We start from the raw sequence: 20,734 nt of genomic DNA, 5'->3' as shown, positions 1-20,734 counted from the left end.
GCTCTTGCTGTCCCAAACTTACTCCTATGACAGTGACATTAAACCACTGAGCCCTCCTGACCTAATCATTTCTTAAAGGTCCCCCCTGTTAATATTCTTGCTCTGGGGATTAAGTGTCCAACCCATGAAATTTAAGATCGAGAGGGACGCACATTCACACCACAGCAGAGGGGCTCGGGGTCAGACATTCTTGTATTCTTTTGTTCTACAGCAAACTCTGTATCTTCTTGCTTTTCTTAGCGAATTTGCTTTACTATGAGACTCCAAGGATGCTCAAAGGCGCCAGTGTTGGGAGAGTGGGCAGGGTTTCACTGGTATGAGAATGACAGCTATCATTTTTTATAGTTGATCATGAATTCTGTGAAGAGAACATGACATCATACTGTTTTGTGTATGGTTTTGCTTTGCTCTGTTTCTGCAGGGGAGTTGAGATGGGAGTGGTGACAGAGACATTGGAAATGTCATAGGTTGTTGACTCTACTTGAGGGTTGCTCCTGGAGATGGCAGTCCATGGGGCCAGCAAGGAATCCCACAGAGTCACTTTGGGAGGAAGTCTCAAAGTCCTGAAGAAGCTTCTTCAGGGTCCAGGGCTCAGACAAACACACCTCTCCCTGGTTCACCACAATCTCTGATGTCAGCTTGTTAGACTACCCTCAAGGAAGAGGTTTTCGCAGAACTGAGTCTCATAGGTGGCCTATGCTTATAATCCCAGCTACTCAGGAGGCTGAAGCATGAGAATCACTTAAGCCCAGAAAGTCTGGGCCCACATGGCCAAAATTATGAGATCCCATCTCTTAAAAACAAACAGAAAACCAAACTAAACCACTATTCCCACAACAAAAAGTTGGGCCTTGTTCCTCAATTGGTAGCTCAATTGCCCTTGGAAAAGCATGAGATTAATAGAGTCCAACCACTGAAATCCCTTTCATCCTCTTCAGAAACTGGCTTGCAAATTCATTTCCAGAGCTCATTAACCTCTTTGGCACAGATTACCTCCAAAATATTAAAAAGTGGTTTCTTGCCTTTCCAAGTGAATTCGTAGTCCTCAGCATTTTGTACTGGTGGAAAAGCCTGAGTTGTTTGATGCAGGCAGGAAAGGTCTAATGAAGAGGGTTCCAAGTTGGTGCCTTCTATTATTAACTCCAGGCATGGGTGGGAGGCATAGATTGACGAGTGTGTTTACAATGCAAAGGGCACATGTGTATTTCTACAAGCTCTGTATACCCTAGATTGATTTGCCAACAGGATTGTTCCAATGCTTCTGCTTGGAGCAGAGAGTGTGAGCCATTGTGGTGTGAGATAGAAAGTTAACATCCTCTGCAAATATAAATTATTAACACAGATGAGTTTTCAATGCAAATCAATTTCACTCTTCCAAATAAACTTTTGGCTTCTTGGAAGACACAGACCACTTACTGTTGATCCTAACCTTGCATTTTCTTTTCTTTCCCCCTCCTCCCCACCTCCACCCTGTTGGCAGCTGTCCATACCTAGCAGTGAAGATCACCCCTGCCATCCCTGTGGTGGGTGGCATCCTGTTCTTCTTTGTGATGGGGACCCTGCTTCGTACCAGCTTCAGTGACCCTGGAGTCCTCCCGCGAGCCACACCTGATGAAGCCGCTGACCTGGAAAGGCAAATAGGTAACACTGAAGGTCTACCCTTCGCCTTTGGTCACTTCCCACCTGCGCCTGGCCCCAGTGTGAGGACAGGCCAAGGTGCCATGCCGGAGGGCAGGGTGCTGGCCGACGTGAAGAGTGACCAGGAAGGAAGGAGGCCGTAAGCAGATGACCTGAGTAGGAGGTGGGATGGAAGTGGTCGAGGTAAGGCTGGAGGTGCTGGTGCACTGGTGTGTGGGCTCCGGTGCCATGCCAGGAGGCCCGCCGGTGGCGGTTCCCACAGTTTTTGAAGCCCAGGTGTCCAGTTCTGCTTTCATGGCAACTCATGATGATAAATCTATACTTTTAGGTTGTTGTTCTATTATCCCTTCTATAATCATTGTAGCTAAGCTCATTTCTATTATTAAAAAAAAAAAAAAACTAGGCAAGGTTACATCTTAGACTGCAATTTTATTTCTACAGTCTAGAATCCAGAATTCCTTTTATACTAACAATATATGCTTGTGATGTATATTGAGTTGAATAGTTTTATACTTCTTTTTTAGAAATAAAAGCTCAAAGTTAATCCATTTTGAAGATGTTAAACCAGATTTTAATCCTTCATATAACAAACCTTACAGTTTTCTTTTTAAAGCAAAACGGCCCCTTTTCCTTGCATTTAAATGCTCGTAAAGGTTTGTACTTGTGACTGTGTGCACTGTTCAGTCTGACAAGGATGCCAGAGCGGCAAGGAGACTCAGTATGAACATCACATTTAGACCTGAAAGATCACTTGGCAGAGATGTTTCTGCCCTAGTCTTGCTCTGTGCCCAGACTTCCCTTTGCAGCCTCCACCAAAGCTGAAGAGATCCTCTTTATTCAGAGAACAGCATGTAAAGTGTTGCTCTTGCTAGAAAGCGTCTGTTCTGGTCTTACCACTCCCCACATGCCAAAGCACAGGGTGAGTTCTCAGCATCTACCCTCATCCCTCACCCTCGTTACCTGGAAGGGGAGCAGCAAAGGAATCAGCAATGGGACCAGTGATATTGATATTATTAATCCATTTCACAAATAAAGAAACTAAGCCCCCAAAAGAAGCTTAAATGGGAGGAAATGACAGAACTGGAGCCTAGGACCTAGATCTTCAAGTCCTTACCCTTGTTCTTTCTAGCTAAGTTTCTCTCACATCACCACAGAGAGAGAATAGAGAGATCAGGCCAGTTTCCTCTGAGCAAAACAATGAGATGTATAGTCTATGTCCAGTTACATCTGCTGATAGCTTGAAAATCCTCTGCTTAGTCCAAGAGCCCAGTTCCAAACTTTAGGTGAAGCAACTCCCTGCCATGATCCCCCTCCTCATTAGTACAAGGGGCATCTGCCACATCAGTGAGATCAGGGAGAGGTTTTCTGCCTAATGTACAAAGTGGGTGATAAAAATTACTCTTCGGAGTCTCCCTTATAAGTACAGATTCTAAGAGGCACAGTTTCTTTTGTCTTGATTGACACTGAGGAAGCAAAGAGGGGATTTACATCTTGCCTTTCTGTTGCTGTCATTAAGGTTGATAAGATAGTTCTGTGAGGTATGCTAAGAACTGAAAAAAATCAGGCCATCCAAATTCAAAGACGGAATCCAAAAATGGGCATCTGAGATGAAGAGACATTTCTCAGAAAAAGTAAAGATGCAAATAAATATATGAAAAAATGTTCAACATCACTGGTCATTCAAGAAATGGAAATCAAAACAACACTGAGATTCTATCGCACTCCAAGAAGAATGGCTATCATCAAGAAATCAACCTATAACAAAAGCTGATGAGCCTGTAGAGAAAGGAACTCTTCACTGTTGGTGGGAGTGTAAGCTGGTGGAGCCACTGTGGAAATCAGTGTGGAGATTCTTCACAAAACTATGATTGGAGGTCCCATTTGACACAGCTACTCCCCTTCTGGGTATTTTTCCAGAAGAATTAAAAGTATCATACCACAATGATATATGCACACGCATTTTTATAGCAGCACAGTTTGTAATAGCTAAATCTTGAAAATAACCCCAAAGCCCATCAATCAATGAATGGATAAAAAAGGTGTGGTTTTTTTCTTGTATAATGGAGTATTACTCAGCCGTAAAGGAAGGTAAAATTGAAACATTTATAGCTAAATGAATGGACCTTGAGACCATAATTATAAGTGAAATAAATCAGACACATATGTGTAAATATCACATTATCTCTCTGGTGGGAGAAACTGAAACTGTAAATAAGAACATAAATTACAGCAGGTATTGTGAAAGAGGAAGAAACTGTTCAAAAGGAAAAGGGAAATAGATGGGGGAGGGGAAAGAAAAAATGAGTAAAGAAGGATAAAATGAAAACCAAGCTTTGTGAACTGAGGGGAAGGGGGTTTGAAAAGAGGGGATGGGAATGGGGGAAGTAAGTTGATAATCTTAGAGCAATACTTTTCAACTTATTTTTTAAGCCAGTTGTGCCCGCAGCCCCAAACACCATCGATTCTGTGAGAGCATCACACTGGGGAATGGATGAGATGGAATGTGTTATCTGTGAAGGAAAGAAGGGCTTAAAAAACAGACACTGGCATAGCAGAAATGAGTAGCTTAACGAGTTTTCTCCACAAATTGTCAGAAACAACCATTTAGTATTTCTGATAGTCAGCCAATTTGAGGGTTGCCCTGAGTTTGAAGCCATTCTGAATTAGAGAGAGACCCTGTCTCAAAAAGAAAGAAGAAAGAAAGAAAGAAAGAAAGAAAGGAAGAAAGAAAGAAAGAAAGAAAGAAAGAAACTATAAAAAGAAGAGCAAATTAAACTTAAAGCAAGTAGTAATAAAGAAAAAATAAAGTTTAGACAGGAGATCAATGAAATACAGTGCAAAAAAAAAAAAAAAATAGAAAAATGATCAATGAGGCCAAAAGTTAGTTCTTGGAAAAGAACAACAGAATTGACAAACTTTTAACTATGCTGGAGAGAGACAGAGAGAAACTGTGGTACAGAGAGAAATTATAAAATCAGGAACAGACATTGTTTCCAGAAAAGAAATGTGAATGGCCAATAAGCACATGAAAAAAATGTTCAATAGCTTTCATCACTAGGGAAGTACAACCAAAACCACTGTGAGATACTGCTTTACACCTACTAGAATGACTCCCATCAAGAAGACTGACAACAACAAATGGTGGCAAGGATATGGAGGCACTGGAATCCTTGTAGATTATCGGTAAGGATATAAAATGGTGCATCCACCTTGGAAAAGAGTGCCTCAGAATTCTTCAAAAAGATAAATATAATTACCACATGACTCAGCGGTTTCACTTCTAGATCTATATCCAAGAAAAATAAAAATGTATGTTCTCACAAAGACCTGTACATGAATATTCAAAACTGCATTAATCCTAGTAGTCCAAAACTGGACACAACCCAAATATCATTGAAGGATGAAATAAAAGGGCTGGGGATATAGCTCAGTGGCATAAGTGCCTGCCTGGCAAACATAAGGGTCTGAGTTTGATTCCCAGTACAAAAAAAGAGGATGAACTAAAAGATCAATACACAGTATATCCACACAATGGAATACTACAAAGCAATAAAAGGCACATACTTTTATTGATACATACTCCAATATGATGAACCTTAAAAACATCATGCTGATCCAAGAAGCCAGATGATAAAGACTATAAAACTGTGTGATTCTATTTGTAAAAATTGTCCCCAAAGGACAAATCTCCAGAGACAAAAAGCAGAGTAGAGATTGCCTGGTTAGCTTCCCCTCACATGAGGGAGCCCAGGGTGAGGGAAATGGTCCAAGGATAGATCAAGCTGGATGTGGTGTTGCACACCTGTAATCCCAGAATTTGGGAGGCTGAGACGAGGATCACTGTGAGTTCAAGGCCAGCCTCAGGCACATGAGTTCAAGGTCAGACTGAGCTACATAGTGAGAGTCTCTCTCAAAAAATTAAAAAATAAATTTAAAAATAAAGTTAGATCAAGATGATAGCTGCACAATGCAATAAATTCACTAAAACCTATTAATTGTATACTTAGGTCACTTTTACTGTATATAAATTATACCTCAATAAAGCTGTATAAAAGGGAAGAGCAAGAATATAGGGGTGGGGTAAAAGCAGAAAAGGGCTTTGAAGTCACTGGAGTCCTTCTGTCTCTGGAGATTTGTCCTGTGGGGACCATTTCTATATTTAGAATACAATCACACAGTTTATAGTCTTTGTCATCTGGCTTCTTGCTTTCAGCACGATGTTTTTAAGGTTCATCATACTGGAGTGCATATAGTGGGTGTGAGCCATTCTCTAGCTGTGTGGCCGTAGGCTAGGACTGCCTTTCCTAACCCTCACCCCACCATGTTCTACCTGTGAAACAGCATCAGTGACTTTATCTGGCGAGCTTCGAATCAGGATGCGAGATTATATGGAAAGTACCTGGTTTATGGCAGGTGATCAGTGAACAGTGGGTTTTTTGTTCTTTAAGTTCTCTTTTTCCACCCAATTCTCTTTCCACTTTCTGCAAACATAGGTTCTCATAAAGAACTCCCTGAAGAGTGTCAGGACTAAATGGCAGAGCTGGAGCAATGTCTTTGGGACACTTCCTACCTGTCCAGTGTACCTCCCTGGAGTCAAAGAGGGAGGCTCGGCCTGTGGTCATCCCCTTGGCTGCTCTAATTCTTCATGAGGAGTCCTTCCATGTACTGCTTGGCTTTGGAAAATATGATTATGTTGCAATGAAATTGTAACACATTTATTTTGTGCAATCTGGCTTAAGAAGGAAAATGAAAACTTAGGCTTGGAAACTTTTCATGATTAGGCTATTAATTCTAATTATCAGTCATATTTCTCTGATAAAAACCCATAATAGCCATTTGGAATCAGTCATCTGAGCAGTTTATTGAAGGTTTGCCAAAGGACTTAAATTTTCAGCCTTCTGCAAAGGAGTGGGCAGTGAAGAGGAGCGCTCTGGGCTTCAGGGTCTGCTCTAAAGCCCTTGAAATGCCTGACACGCCTTTCTTCTTAAAGAATATTCCCAGTAACTTAGGTTACAGTGAAAAAGACATGAAGAACAGCAGCTGGGTCCCAGGGAAAGTACTGCTAGTGTCACTGAAGGTTTCTTCAGAAACTTCACAGCTTCAGAAACTCACCCAAGGATGATCAGACACTAAGCAACTGATCTAGGTTTAGAAAAACAGTGAGGAGCTGCTGTACTGGAAATCTCAGGAGCGAAGCACTTAGTCTCAATCAGGAATAGACCTTCCTAGTGACTGAAACAGAGGAAAGCAGCAAGCTGATGTTACCCTCCACCCTCTCAGTGATCCTGAAGACGCCAAGACCAGAATGTTGAGGCAGCAGGTGATAGCTGCTGAGCTCCCAAAGCAAGGTTAGTAGCTTCGGAAACTCCCACAGCACAGTAATCCAGACACCAAACAAGGGACCCAACAGTCCTTACTGAAGGTAGAATCCTATCTAAAGAATCGGGTGGGCTTTAAAAAACTAACTCTCTGTGTTTTGGCGGAAACTGAAAGAATTATTGCCACCATTCTGGTCCTTTCATTGGCTGGTTAGAAAGCCACTGTCCCTAGATAGACTGACTGTGTGCTTTCATGATTCTCTCTCCTCCTTTCCCTTTCCTCCTCCTTGCCCACTCCTCTCCAGTGTCTGGTCAAATTGTCATCATTTAGCAAGTTTTCTTGTAATACATACTAGGTATGATGGAGAAATGCAGTAAACATTTCATTTTTAAAAGATGCGTTAGAGTAAAAGACACATTGCAATTAATCCCCCTCAAAATACTCCCCCTCACTTTGAGCACACTTATCCCATCCTTGTCACCTTCTGAAACAGTTCTAGAAGTCCTCTTTTGTGAATGTCTTTAGTTGTGCTGTTGTGACTGCCTCAAGGTCCTAAATCCATTAAAAATATTTACCTTTCATGGTCATTTTGACTTCGGAGAAGAATCAGAAATCACACAGTGCCAGGCCCAGTGAATAAGGTGGATGAGGATACACCGTAATATTTTTATGAGCCTGCCTTTGTGTTGGATGGCACTCGGAAGCAGCATTCACCGTATTTTTGATTACACCTCATAAAGATACTCAGGAAAGAAGATTTCAGTACTGTTTCAGAAAGTGACAAGAATGTGTGGTCAGGGAGGAAGCGTATTTTGAAGGGGATTAATGGCAATGTGTCTTTTACTATAATACACTTTTATTTAAACATTCATTATGTATTTGGTCACGTTGCATAGTGCAAATCACCACTTCCAACACCAAAATTTCTTTTGCTCTTTCCTAAATTTGTATCTGAAATGGGTACGCTATAGATGAGACTTTTAAGAAACAAGGTACGGCAATTTCGTGATCCTGGGGAGCCTCTGGACTGCCCACTTCTACATTATCCTGGTCAGAGAGGCTCCAGAGAAAGGTTTCCATGACAGCTAAAGTGGTGATCCTCTTTATTGACTTGGAGTTTTTTCCCAAAAAAATACCTTATCTTTAAGAGTAGAAACATTTTCATTAGAATTTTAGTACTGATGGATTTTTGGTGAAGAAAATACTTTCTGAGGAGAATATTGTTTAAGCCAGTTAAAATTTTTTTTTTAAATTTTATTTTATTTTATTTTAAAGAGATAAGCCAATTAAAATTCTTATAATCAATTTTCTCTATAGCAGTTAAAGTATTTCAAATTTTTTCAATGTCCATTTTTATTTTGCTAAAGTTATTTTTACTGGAGTAAGTTCTTCTCTGCATATCATCTATAACTAGGATTTTTTATTATCAAAGTTTTGCATGTTATGAAAGCAGCTGTTAAAAATCTTCTTATAGAACTATTCCATCTCTTGTAATAATTTTTCTTGGTAGTTTAATTTTTTTGCTAAGTGAAAGTTTTTGGTTTGCATTTTTTTGCCATTCCTAGTTTCATTTTATGTTGATTATTTCACTTTATATTGGTAATAATCACTGTAAAATCACACACATTTGGATGGTTTCATTTCTTTTTACCTAATGAGGAATCTGCTGGCTGTGACTGAGTTGTGATTAAATCTTCCCTCTGCTATGCTATTGTTTTGTGTCCCATACAGTAGTTGTCCACTGACCCTTCCCAAGTTGATGGGATCAAAATGATAGGTGTCACAGGTGGCTCTTTTTATCACTTTTTGCCTGCTATCAAAAGATGATATTTTCTAACCATTATCCAATGCCTATTTGAATCTCTATTTGCCTTCAAAAAAATCATAATTTATTCTTTTCAAGGTTTTATTCACAGTGATCATGTCAGCATCCTCAACCACTCCACCAGCTCCCAGGGCTCCGTTCAGAATTGAATAACACCTGCCTCGGAGATTCTTTTCTATCTTTACCATCCTCTCTCCCCTGCTGCTCTCTGTCCTGCTCTTGGCAGAGATGTTAGGATGCCACCTAATGAGCTTTTGGACTTTCTCTTCCATGCGCCATCTCAAACGTTTGCTATGCCTATAACCTAGAGCCTTCCCTGTGCCTTTTCTCTCTTCCTGTGGAGGGGGTTTGCTGAGCTGTGCTGAACAGACAGGATAATGATCACAACTGCTTTTCATTGTGTGGGCATCAGGCTAGTTTCTTTGGAAAGATTATCTCAACTCAGACAACAGCCCACCCTTGTCTTTAGACACTATACCATCCCTATTTGTGCGAAAGCCAGTGCTCAAAAAAGAAAGTGATTTTCCAGAGGTCATTTGGCCAGAGCTGGGAGTCCAGTGCAGTTGCATGTGACATCACACTCTGTGCTCTTAGCTGCTGCCTGGTCCTGCCCCATTCTGTTGCCATGGAAACCAGGCCCTAGGCAGGAGATTTTGGGCTCATGGAGCAGGTAGCATTTCCTTTTCCTCTAGATTGTGTTTTTACCCTGCATCCTGGCAATGCCATCCATCCCACAGTTTCCTTGTCCTCTTGACTGACTCCCCCATCATATCCATAGGCTGAGACACAAAGCACCAGGTCAGCATCCCATAGCTACAGGGCCTGCTTCTGAAGTCCGGGCCCACGTGGGTAGAGATGGAAGTCATGCAGGGAAATTCCACACAATCCAACTCCTCTCTTGGAGATGCCTGAAGATACAGGGACCTTTTGTCCAGAGGGAACCTCCCGATGTCTAGACATTCTGAGATGTTTGTGAATGAGCTTAGAAAAGGAGGAACCCACCATGTCTGAAATACCTTCTGGAAAAGACAAAGGCTTTTAAAGTAAATGGCACCCTAGGAACAAAGAAAAGAAACAAAAAGTAGATTCCTTGTTTGGGGGAAAATGCTAGAATCATCTAGTGTGTGCTGAGCCAGGGAAGGGTAGGCAGTGAGTCCCACACAAATGCAGGGTGGAGGCTCAGAATGTCAAAACTCTTGATTATCTCTTTAAAAAATAAACCAGCCTGGGAGAGCTGGAAACCAGATGTCACAACTCAAAATTTTGGTATTTGAGGAAATACCACAAGATTTTGAAGGGTCTGGTACTAAGGGAAAGAAAGAGGTGGAGATTTTGTTTTTCCACAGGATTTGGAAGGATGCATGGTTTCCATCCAGGATGTACGTGGAAGCCTGCAGTATTTCTTCTTCCTGGAGAAATTCAAATGGTAGGAATGCACCAGGCATTGGAAGTGAACACAGCTTGTGATGCAGATGTGTTAACTTACTTTTGAAGTTGGGAAACTGTACTATGTAATACTTGGAGTGGAAGCTTCTAGTGCTAGCTAAGAAAGGCGTCTTACAGCTCCCTTTTTGGTAGATCCCCTTTACAGAACTATCTTCTCTGGGTATCTCTGTGTGGGGCAAGTGGCATTTTGCTCCTTCTAACATGGACAGAAAATGAGACAAGAGGGACTATTTAGCTTGATGTGATCACAGTACATTGGCCCTAGGAGTTCTGGTCCTTAAATCCACATAGATATTTTCATGGTCCCCTGTTCTGAGTGTCTCTCTTCATGGAAATCACGACTGTGTAATGTTGTCTATAGAACTGATGAACTCCTCCCTAAAAGCAATGATAGTGCTTCATTTCAGATGAAGGGATCTCTTTTCTATCTCTGTCTCTGTCTCTTTCTGTCTCTGTCTCTCTCTGTCTCTCTGTCTCTCTCTCTTTCCCCATCATGTCGCCATATTGATTTTGTGTTAAATCCACACAATGACAGAACAATGCTGACATGCTTTGCTAAAACCTAGAAAAGTACTGTGATTGTAATCTCATATACAAAGCCACGAAAGGGAAGGATGGTGAAATAACCAGGTTAGGGTAGAGTCAGCCACGAGAGAGTAGGAGGCAGTAGGCTTTGAGAAGAGGAAAAAGAGGATCAAGTGGCAAGAGAGAGATGAGACCTTTGGGACCCCCAAGGCTCAAGAACATGGTCAAAGGAACAGCATGTCAATGAAAATCTTAGGCCCACTCCACTGTGCCAGCCAGGAGCACTAAGGAAACTGGGGGTTCATGACTGTATCCATGACACACAGTGGCTTCAGTGTCCTCCTCCCTTCCTCCAGGCTGTGCTCTGAGTCAGACATTCCAGTTCAAAGGTACCCCAACCACCATGAAGATCATCCCGGGCAACTTCCTTAGATTACATATGAGTAAACTAAGGCTCAGAGAGAGACAGGGACAAATCTGCCCGGAGCTGATCAGTGACAGGCTTTGCTTCTTAAACAGAACCCTTGCTATTCAAAGTGAGGTCCATGAAAGACCAACATCAGCTTCACCTAGGAGGGTATTAGAAATGCATAACCTGATGGCAACTGAGTCACAGAAAAGCTGAGAAGCAGAGCCCTGGGACCTAGCCACTGCCTCCTGGTGGCCTTCCTCTATAAATTCTCACGACTGCCTATTTGCAGAAATTTGGCTAACTACAAATTTGGGTATTCAGTCTAATAACCAACCTCTCTGCAGATAATCACCTTATTCTTTATAACTATCTTAATAAACACTTTCTCTTTAGAGATTTCAAAGGCCGTCAGTGTTAATCTTATCTGTAAAGTGGTGTAGGGTGATGAGCACAGGATCTGTGGCTAAATTGGCTGAGCCTGAATCCCTAGCCCTTCCACTTACTATGTTACTTTGAGAAGTGACGTGTACCTCAAGTTCAGGGTCTGTTTTTCTTCCTCTTTTGATTGATCATGAAAATCTAGGAACCAAAATACTTCAGAAGATTATTTAGCCTGCTTAGCTGCTTAAATACAGGGGATGACATATTCTGTTCATTTTAGAAAGCAAAGCTACATGCATACCAATCTAAATTCAATAAGCAAACTGTAGGTACTGCAAAATAATACATTTAAATTACCCATTGAATATTACTATTATTAGGACTTTAACTGGCACTTTTGGGAGGTAAAGCACAATGATGAAATAATCGTTCTGAGTGAGGGACTGAGTCAGTCAATCAGTAAGGTTGGTTTTAGAGGGAAGCCAAGACAAGGCACTTCATCCAGAAATCAGCAGGGCAGTGTGTTGGACAAAGAGATGCTGGAGCAAGGATCTGGACTCTTTTAAGAGCTGAACCCTGGAGGAGGGGAAACAAGTCTGGCTTTTCAGGGTAAAATGGCTTTGGAGGAAGCTGATACAGTGTGCAGACCTTTTGTGCTGGGGAAGCAGGAGGCTTTTATTATTATGAATGCAGAAGTAGCATACAAGGAAGCTCAGGAATAAAAAGAAACAAAGACCTCAATGAGAGCAGAAGAAACGGGCCAGGGCAAGGAGGTGTTGCAGGCAGGACACTGCTGGGAGGGGCTGGGGGAAAACTGAGCAGGTGCCACATTTTTTAAGTAGCACCAGGCACACTGAACATCAGAGGCACCTCAGGAACAGGTGCTGTGGCCGGACTCACCCTGGGTTTTCCTGCAGAGAATCGCAGGGAGAGCTTGGTTCTTCCTGACTGGGAGCATCCCCCACTCTGCTTCATAACAAACACTCCAGGACTAGGAATCAGATTTAACTAAGAGCCATTTGCCAAACAACATTCTCACCATGTTCCTGGTTAGCCCTAACCTGTGCTGGTTCTAGAAGAAAACTCTTCTAGGTTAAAACACAAAGGCAGACTTTATTCAGGGAGACTATGGAGACAGGGACTAGTGCAGTGGGGCTTTACAGTACACAATGGACACTGGGCTTAACTCCAAACATAACAAAGAAAAGTTGAAATTTAGAGCTGAGAGGTAGGTTGAGGGTCAATAGATGGAAAGTAGCTAAGAGGAAAGGTCAGGGATACATAAAACTACCTTGTAGAATTCTAGAGGAAGTCAGGGCAGGGGGATCAGACATAGTCACTGCAGGTAGCAAAGGATGAGGAATTGGATCAGATATTAAGAGTGACCAGCTATCAAAGGTGGGAGCTTCTGGCTAATCTCCCTTATCAGGATTCTTACTAAAACTGGACAAGGCGGAAACAAACACAGAAGTCCCAAAGGCAGGCCTTAGTGGAGAAGATAGTTCAAAGGAGACTAACTACAGAGTTTGGCCAAGGACAGAATCCTCACCATCACAGGCAGCCATGTGCCGTTCAGGTCCCACATACTGTGAGCATAGATCTCATCTGTGGGGTCCGTATACAGACCTGTGATGCCACTGAAACGATACCACAGTCCTCGCCTTCTGAACTCACTTTCGATCCCAACAGTGCTCTATTTCTTTTTCATGTGACTTCTCTTCTTCCCTTAGAATCCTATGATGTAGGGTGCAGTCAAGGCAAAGTCTTTGTCAATTTTGGATTTGGGGGTGGGGGTTTGCCTGGAGGGGCTTGCAGATCTCTTTTTCCACCTGTCCCGTGGAAAACTTGAAGATCAGCTCTTTTATTTTGTGTTCTGGCAGATAAGTTCTGAGGTTAGGAGTCACTGCCTAAGAGCATGAGTAGCTTAGTATCTACTGTGTGGTCCCAAATTCCATGTGGGCATCCCTGAGAATCACTGAGCCAACACCCAAACAAGAGGGTCCCTGGAGAGAGCATGAAGGGGATCAAGGTGGTGTGACGTGGGAGGACAGGGAATTGTCACAAGGGGCTCTTCCTGCCACTGTGTCTGGTAAGGAAAAACTTCCTAACAATTTTCAATTACCTACATTTACCCTCTGAAGCTCCTATTGGAAACATTGGCTTACCTAGTTGGGCAGAAGTGAAGACAATTTATGTGAAAACTGGAAGGCAGCGGTGGCGAACCTATGGCACGTGAACCATGGACACCTGTTTGTTCTCACAAAAGCCCTAAGAGGTTTGCCATCACTGCTGTAGGGTAACACTTTCTTGGCAAAAACAGAAGTCTATAGGGAAGCATGCCAAATTACATACCAGCACATTTTGGAGTGTGCACTTAAAAAAAATCTCTTTATCCTCCTTTAAGGATGGAAACTTGAAGTCCAAGGGTGAGTGAATGGGTGAGTTGCTCTTTACACTCAATAGAACTGAAATAGGTTAAAATCGCCTACAATCCTCAAAAAACTGAAATATGTCACATTTGGAGTGCTATCAAGCCAAACACCCACTAGAAATATAATGCAAGCTACATGTATAATTATACATTTTCTAGTAGTGATATCTAAAAAGTAAGGAATGAATAAAATGACTTCAAATATTTTATTTGATCCAATATATCAAACCATTACAACAAAAATTACAACAAAAAAGAACTAATGTAACAGTTTATTCTTTTTTGAACTGAGTCTTCAAAATCTGGTGTATATTACATACCTACACTACGGTTCTGTTTGAATTATTCACTTGTCAAATGCCCAATAGAATAGACATGGGACTAGTGGTGACCATGTTAGAGTACAAAGAATTAAACCTAAATAGTTACTGGAATCTCCCTAGCATAGCTGGTGTGTATATTTGTTTTGGGTTGTTTAAAGAAAAAACTAGAGAGAATGGCTTTCAACTTCATTTTTTAAAATCTCTGAGAGCTTTATTCATTTATTCAATATATATAATCAAGTGCTTACTAGGCACTTGACACCATGAAAATAAGATTATATTCTTTTTTGATTTTTTTATCTCTATCAATATAATCACGAAGTTATAAACAATGCAATCTACTAAAATACCTAAGCTGACCCATGATTATTGTTCATTAATATGGTTAAATTCCATGCTGTTTGATCAGACCATTGGCTCTTATATCTGAGCATACATCAGAATAACCTGTAGGGTCTTAAAACATAAGTTGTGGGGCCCATTTTGCACTTAACCTTCTGAGAAAGGATGTCTGGGTTGGAGCCCAAAATCTGCATCTCTAACAAGTCTCCAAGCAGTGGCGATTCTGCTGGTCTGGAGGTTCCACTTTGAGAACACTATATTGGGTGGTTTCTCCTTTAAAATCTTTTGCCTTTTATGTATTCTTCAAACCTGAAGGTAGAGTCAAGCATTCCTGGACAGTTGAATAACCACAAGACACATACAGCTCAAAGGTATTCTCTGGAGAATAGACAGGTCATCTTTCTGTGTCTATTTTCTGAGACACAGATGTAGTGACTCAAATGGGAAATTCCTCGAGAAACTTATTTAAGAACAATACCCAGGGACTGAATGGGCTGGAGTGGAGTTGCGTAAGGGAAGCTTCTCACATTTCTGCTTTGGGACCAGCGATGCAGATTTTAGCCACACCGGCCTTTCTATAGTCAGGGTCAGTTAGGTTCTTCATCCCCTGAGCTCTATCTAAACCTCTTTCCAAGGTGCAAGTGCAGAAGGATATCTACCACCCAAACACTACCAGCAGAGGTGGTAGTGGGGGCATGGGCCTTTCTCCCCTCTTCAATTATTGTCCTTTGAGAATGGACCTTTGACAGACCATAGGACAGTTGCAGGGTGACTCTCCAGAGCCCTTGCTCTTTTCCACCTGTGCCTTAACTGACTCAACATAAAACTTAGATCATTTGGGTAGTACATCATGAGATTTCCTTTCTAGAAAAAAAAACAAACTCATTTTCTCTAAGATATAGATTCAGGTTTTGCTCATATATCATATTGATCTCATGGATGCCAACTAAAAGGTCAAGTTCTTAGAAAAGAATAGAGCAATGAAACTGGTGGCAAATGGTAATCATGGCTGGATGTTGGTAGGGGTCTATCTGACACCACCACCACCCCCGCTCAGTGTCTCCTACAATATGACTATCTGTCCTGCAGCTGGACAGACTTTGATTGGGAATGACCAAAAACTTCTGCATTTTTCTCTCAATGAGCACAGAATACTTCTAACATTTATGTAGCATTTTTAAAAATCTTACAGTGACATATCGCAGACTCTAATGAAAAATGTTTCTGGCTGGCTGTTTAGTTAGAAAATTAATCACTATGAGTTCATCAGTTTATTTTAAGCATGGTGCTGTCTCAGGTACCATAGAAGCATCAAAAGATCTCTAGCTGGGGGCTAGAATATGCACATGAAACCACTAGCAGGTTTTTTTTTTTTTTTTTAAACAGAGTAGCATCAGCAAGAGCAGATGATTATAATGCAGGGTTTACAACCTCTGCACTGTTGCCACATAACTCTTCATTTTGAGGCCCTTCATGTATTTCAGGATGTTTAACAGCATCCCTGCCCTCTACCACTAAAATTGTGACAATAAAATCATCTGTCAACATTACCAAATGTCCCTAGGGAGCAAAATCACTCCCAGTTGAGGACCACTGCTGTGAGTCAGTTGGATTCTGAGGGCCAGAGGAACATGAGCCTAGGAGAGGATCAGAAGAGATTAGTCACAGGGAGTCCTCAGGAGAGAATGGGTCTGAGTTGGATTTCAAGAGACAAGACGGATGTAGATTGCCCAAGAAGATGGCCCTGGAGTGAGAGTGGCAGAAATTATGAGAAGAAACGATATTTCACAAGCTAGTGGCTGCACAGAGAAACAGGGAGACCCGACCCAGAACCTTTAGGTGACAGAGGTGGTGCACACAGAGACAGGGGCAGTAGTTACCAGATCTGGTTAGTACATAGTAGGTAGTAGCTGCTCAAGCCAGAGTTGAGCAAGAAAGAAAACAGAAGCAAGAAAGAAAGAAAACAGCCAATACTTATGTGGCACCTAGTGTTGTGTGCCAGGCACTGTTTTTGTCTCACCTATGTTCATTTAATCTTTTCAACAACCTATGAGGCAGGTGTTGTCATTATTAGGTGCTATCATTATGTAAAAGTGACTTCTAAAAATATTTCAGCTAGTATATGGCAAGACTACTATTTAGCACACTGGCAGGCTGCTTTTACCTGCTGTGCTGGCCCAGGGTTAGTTAAACAGTGTGGGGGTGATGGTGTTCTATTACTAGAGGACAGAAACAGGCCTAGAATCCAGGCAGTAAAGCAAGAATGAAACATTGACCTGAATTTACAATGAAGTCAGGAATTTGCAGGAAAAGTAATTTTATGGGAAATCCAGAGATGAGGGGTCCAGGAAGAGAGCTCAGTTTCAGCAACCCTGAGACTCAAATGGAGTGCTAAGCTGACACCAAGGCAGAGGCTGTGAGCAGAGGGACAGTGGAGGCCTGGGAGGGAGAAGGAGGAGAAGGCTGCTTTGCGTTAAGGATCACGTCAGGAGTGGGCCACAGGGCCTAAAGAATTCTCTCTTTCCCAGTAAAGCGTGTGAGAGATAGGGATCGTGAGATGGAAACATTGGGATGACAAGAAGCCTTGACCTGTAGATGTAGCTGAAGTGCATAGGGTCCCTTGATGAGAAGTGGACAGGGCTGCAGGGCTGAGGGACCCTCAACCCAAAGGCACTGGCCTGGTACCTGACTCCACCAGCCCTTGACAGGACAGGATCCGGGCAAGTTACTCACCCTCTAGCCTCAGAGTCCTCATCTCTGCAACAGGGACAACAGAACACACTGTTCTGCTGGGTACTGTACCTAGAGAGGTAAAAGATGCTAGGTGCAGGCCTGGTGCAACTTCTTGCTCATAGCAGCAGAGGAAGCATTGCTGTTGATGATGAGGTCAGTCAAAAGGGGAGAAATTGGAGCCAAACCAGGTGGGGAGGAGGCTGCTACAGTGGCCCAGGGAATAAGGGGCCCCTGGGCAGGGGCTCCGGCAGGCTCCATGGTTCTGCTTGTATTGGCAGGGCTGCCCTTTCTGATTGGAAGGCAAGGCTGATTTTGCCTTGTATCTCATCCAGTACACATGGCCTTTGAGTGGATAGACAGTGAGCAAGCAGGGCTGGAGTGGATTTTCAAGTTTGGCAGAGCTGAACAGTGAGATGTGCCTAGCATGATGTTATACTGAAAGATGAAATAAAAGCAACGTGTTATTTTGGGAACAGGACTTTGGTTACCCTTATTTGCAAATTAAGCTCTGAAAATAACATCAGCATTAAGGTGCCTGAGAGGATTGAGGCATACCTCTTGTTGGTGGGGTGCATCTCTCTCCATAGTGCTCCTTCTTTTGTTACCTTAGCATAGAGCAGAGCAGGAGCCACAGATGGCTGTTAGCTCAGTGCTTTCAAGGCAAATAGACTAGAAAAAATGAAGGGCACCCACGGGTGGGACTTGTGCTTAACAAGCCTGCCTTTCCCATCACCACCCTAATATTTAGCATATAGATTGCTGCTGATTTCCAGTGAGCGTTTTTGATTGCCTAAAGCAGCAGTGTGAAATAGGCATATGACGTGAGCCACAGATGCAGGTCACACATGTATTGTTAAATTTTCTAGTAGTGACTGGATAGTAGCAAAAAGAAACAGGTGAAGTCAATTTTAATTGACTGTATTTAATTTAATTTTAATTGGATATATTTAATTTAATTTTAATTGGCTGTATTTAATCTGGTTGTTCAAAGTATTATTACTTAAAGTATAAAAGATATTTAGACACTATTGTGACAGTTTGTGTTCTCCATGTTTATACCTAATCTGAAAGCTGGTGTTTTTTCCCCCCGCCTTACAACACATCCCAATTCAGAATTGCCACACTTTGAAAACTGATATGACCGGTTGCCACCATGCTGCACAACACAGGCCTGAACTCCTCAACTGAGAGGATGCCATTCCAGGAAAAGACTGATTACTCTGAGCTCGAGGACATTCATGTCCCCAATTCCCATTTGACTAATGCCAGGTGCACAAGATGCAGTTTGTAGTTCATTTCCTACCTCAGCTAATCCGCTTTACCAGAAGAAAGCTGTTTAGGAACCACTGATCACCCAGAGAGACCACAGGTGGGCCATTTAGTGACAAGAGCTGCCTATCCAGAGGGCTGACATCTAGCCCTTCCCAAGTCTAGCAGAAAACAAAACTATTAACTTTGGTACAGAAGTGGAATCCAAGTTTGTGGGGAGAAGAATTTCTAATATGAGAAAAGCAACAGCGGATCAATACAGAAAGATTGGATTCAGGCTACAGCAATGAAAAACTCCAAATTGTGGTTTGGTTTTATTCTTTCTGTTTGAGATCCTCACCTCAGGCTCTGATGATCCCATTTTTCTGCTTGGCAGCACATAAAGTAGTTGGAGGAGTCATTATTAAGACAAAAATTATTTGAGTGACCTCTTGCAAAATGCACCGGGTGAACTTTGAGGGTAAAAATCAATATAACAGAGTTCAAGAACTTGGAAGAGCGATGCCTCTTTCCTGCTATAGATGCTTTGCTGTCCTGGCCAAGCCCAGAGGGACAGAGGAGCCTCCAAGAGCAGATAACATGTGGAAATGTGGCTTGCAGGCCTGGCTGCTCAGCCCCAGTCTCTGGAGGCTGGATTTCTCTTCAACTCTCTAACGCAAATGGCAGTGAGCACTTTTGAATCTAATCCTACTTCAGAACCACTGGAGTGCAAACACACCCACAGTGTGATAACTGAGGGCTTCCTCAGCTTCCCTGACTCCCTCCTGAGATAAAAGCAGTTAGCAATTGCTCTTCCCTGGTGATAAATGATGTTGGTTTTCTTTCATCAATATTTTAATGATGATTTGCACATTTGGGCAATGATGGATACAGAGTCTGATAGTAATTACAGAAGCAGATTGCAGGAGTAACTCAGGAGGTGGTGATTGTCCATCAGCAACAACATCATTTCTCTGTGACAAGTGGGTCACAGCCCCACACCTGGCTGCCTGGGAGCCTTCTGAAGCAGGTATACTGAGAGCTGTCGATGCAGAGAAACAATTGATCCACCTTACGCTCTGATGCTCTGCTCTCCTCCCCAGACACCTTTGCTTCCAGAACAGGCACTGAAAACCCACGGTCCAGAACCTTGCTTCTTTACATGGGTGTGACTGGCCACTGAATTCAGAGGCCCATTGACAGCCACTCTTTGCCTTGCAGAGAGAACTGCCCCAAGTGCGAACTGCCCCATATCTGCCTGGGAGAGCTCAAGACTCTGCTGCCTTGGAGGATGCTTCCTTAGAAGATTATTGCTCCTCATGTTTCAGGGGCACTTCCTCGACTTTCAAAGTTGTGTTCCATTGACTCACTGTTCTCTTTCTCTGCATTTCAAGCTGCAGGATGTCATCAATATCATTTTGGAGTTATTCCAGCTGTAAATGTTCTACACAGGAAAGAGTCTGGAAGAAATGCTCTTAAATAACCTGGAATAGAGAAAACTAGGAGCTGTCTTTCCATGCTGAATCAAGTTTTAGAAATGAATGTGAAAACCCAAAATGATAAAATGACATAAGAAGTCCAATGTGAAAGGCAATTGAGATAGGATCCACTTACAAGACAACTCGGAGCAAAAATGAAACTTACCTGAAAATAAATAAAAAGATGCTCATTATAGAGTTATTTATAATAGTACAAAAATTAGAAACAAGCCGGGTGTGGTGGTGCACTCCTGTAATCCCCGCACTCGGGAGGCTGAGGCAGGAGGATCATTACAAGGTCGAGGCCAGCCTGGGCTACAAAGTGAGCTCAAAGCCAGCCTGAACTGCACAGCTAGACCCTGTCTCAAAAAGACAAAAAAAAAAAAAATTAGAAGCAACTTAAATGAACAGTAAGAACATAAATAATTGAAGTGTATATAATGAAGTCATTAAAATGTTGATGTCAAAAATATTTAATGGTGTATAAAAGTTAACTTGACAAAATTTCAGTGAACATAAGTAAAATACAAAATCATGTGTACATTATGATTTAATATATGATATGACAAAAATATAGTTAATGTTAAAAATAAAAATAAAACTTTATTACATTAAAAGGCACTATATTAATCC

At 42.0% G+C, this 20,734-nt stretch overlaps 1 protein-coding gene across 2 annotated transcripts in view; it reads left to right on the top strand.

Annotated features, from left to right (window-relative positions):
* Nucleotides 1–20,734, top strand: part of Zdhhc14 (zinc finger, DHHC-type containing 14) — a 275,437-nt gene that overhangs the window by 152,204 nt on the left and 102,499 nt on the right. For both annotated transcript variants that reach the window (XM_005390535.2, XM_005390534.2), the window contains exon 2: nucleotides 1,481–1,641. In XM_005390535.2, coding sequence (XP_005390592.1) covers nucleotides 1,481–1,641 — 161 coding nt within the window. The remainder of the gene's footprint in view (nucleotides 1–1,480; nucleotides 1,642–20,734) is intronic.

This window comes from Chinchilla lanigera, unplaced genomic scaffold, assembly GCF_000276665.1.
Source record: "Chinchilla lanigera isolate Chin_1 unplaced genomic scaffold, ChiLan1.0 scaffold00038, whole genome shotgun sequence".
Classification (NCBI taxonomy): domain Eukaryota; kingdom Metazoa; phylum Chordata; class Mammalia; order Rodentia; family Chinchillidae; genus Chinchilla; species Chinchilla lanigera.
Note: the sequence above shows the minus strand (reverse complement) of the source record. Positions and strands in the feature narration are given on the sequence as shown.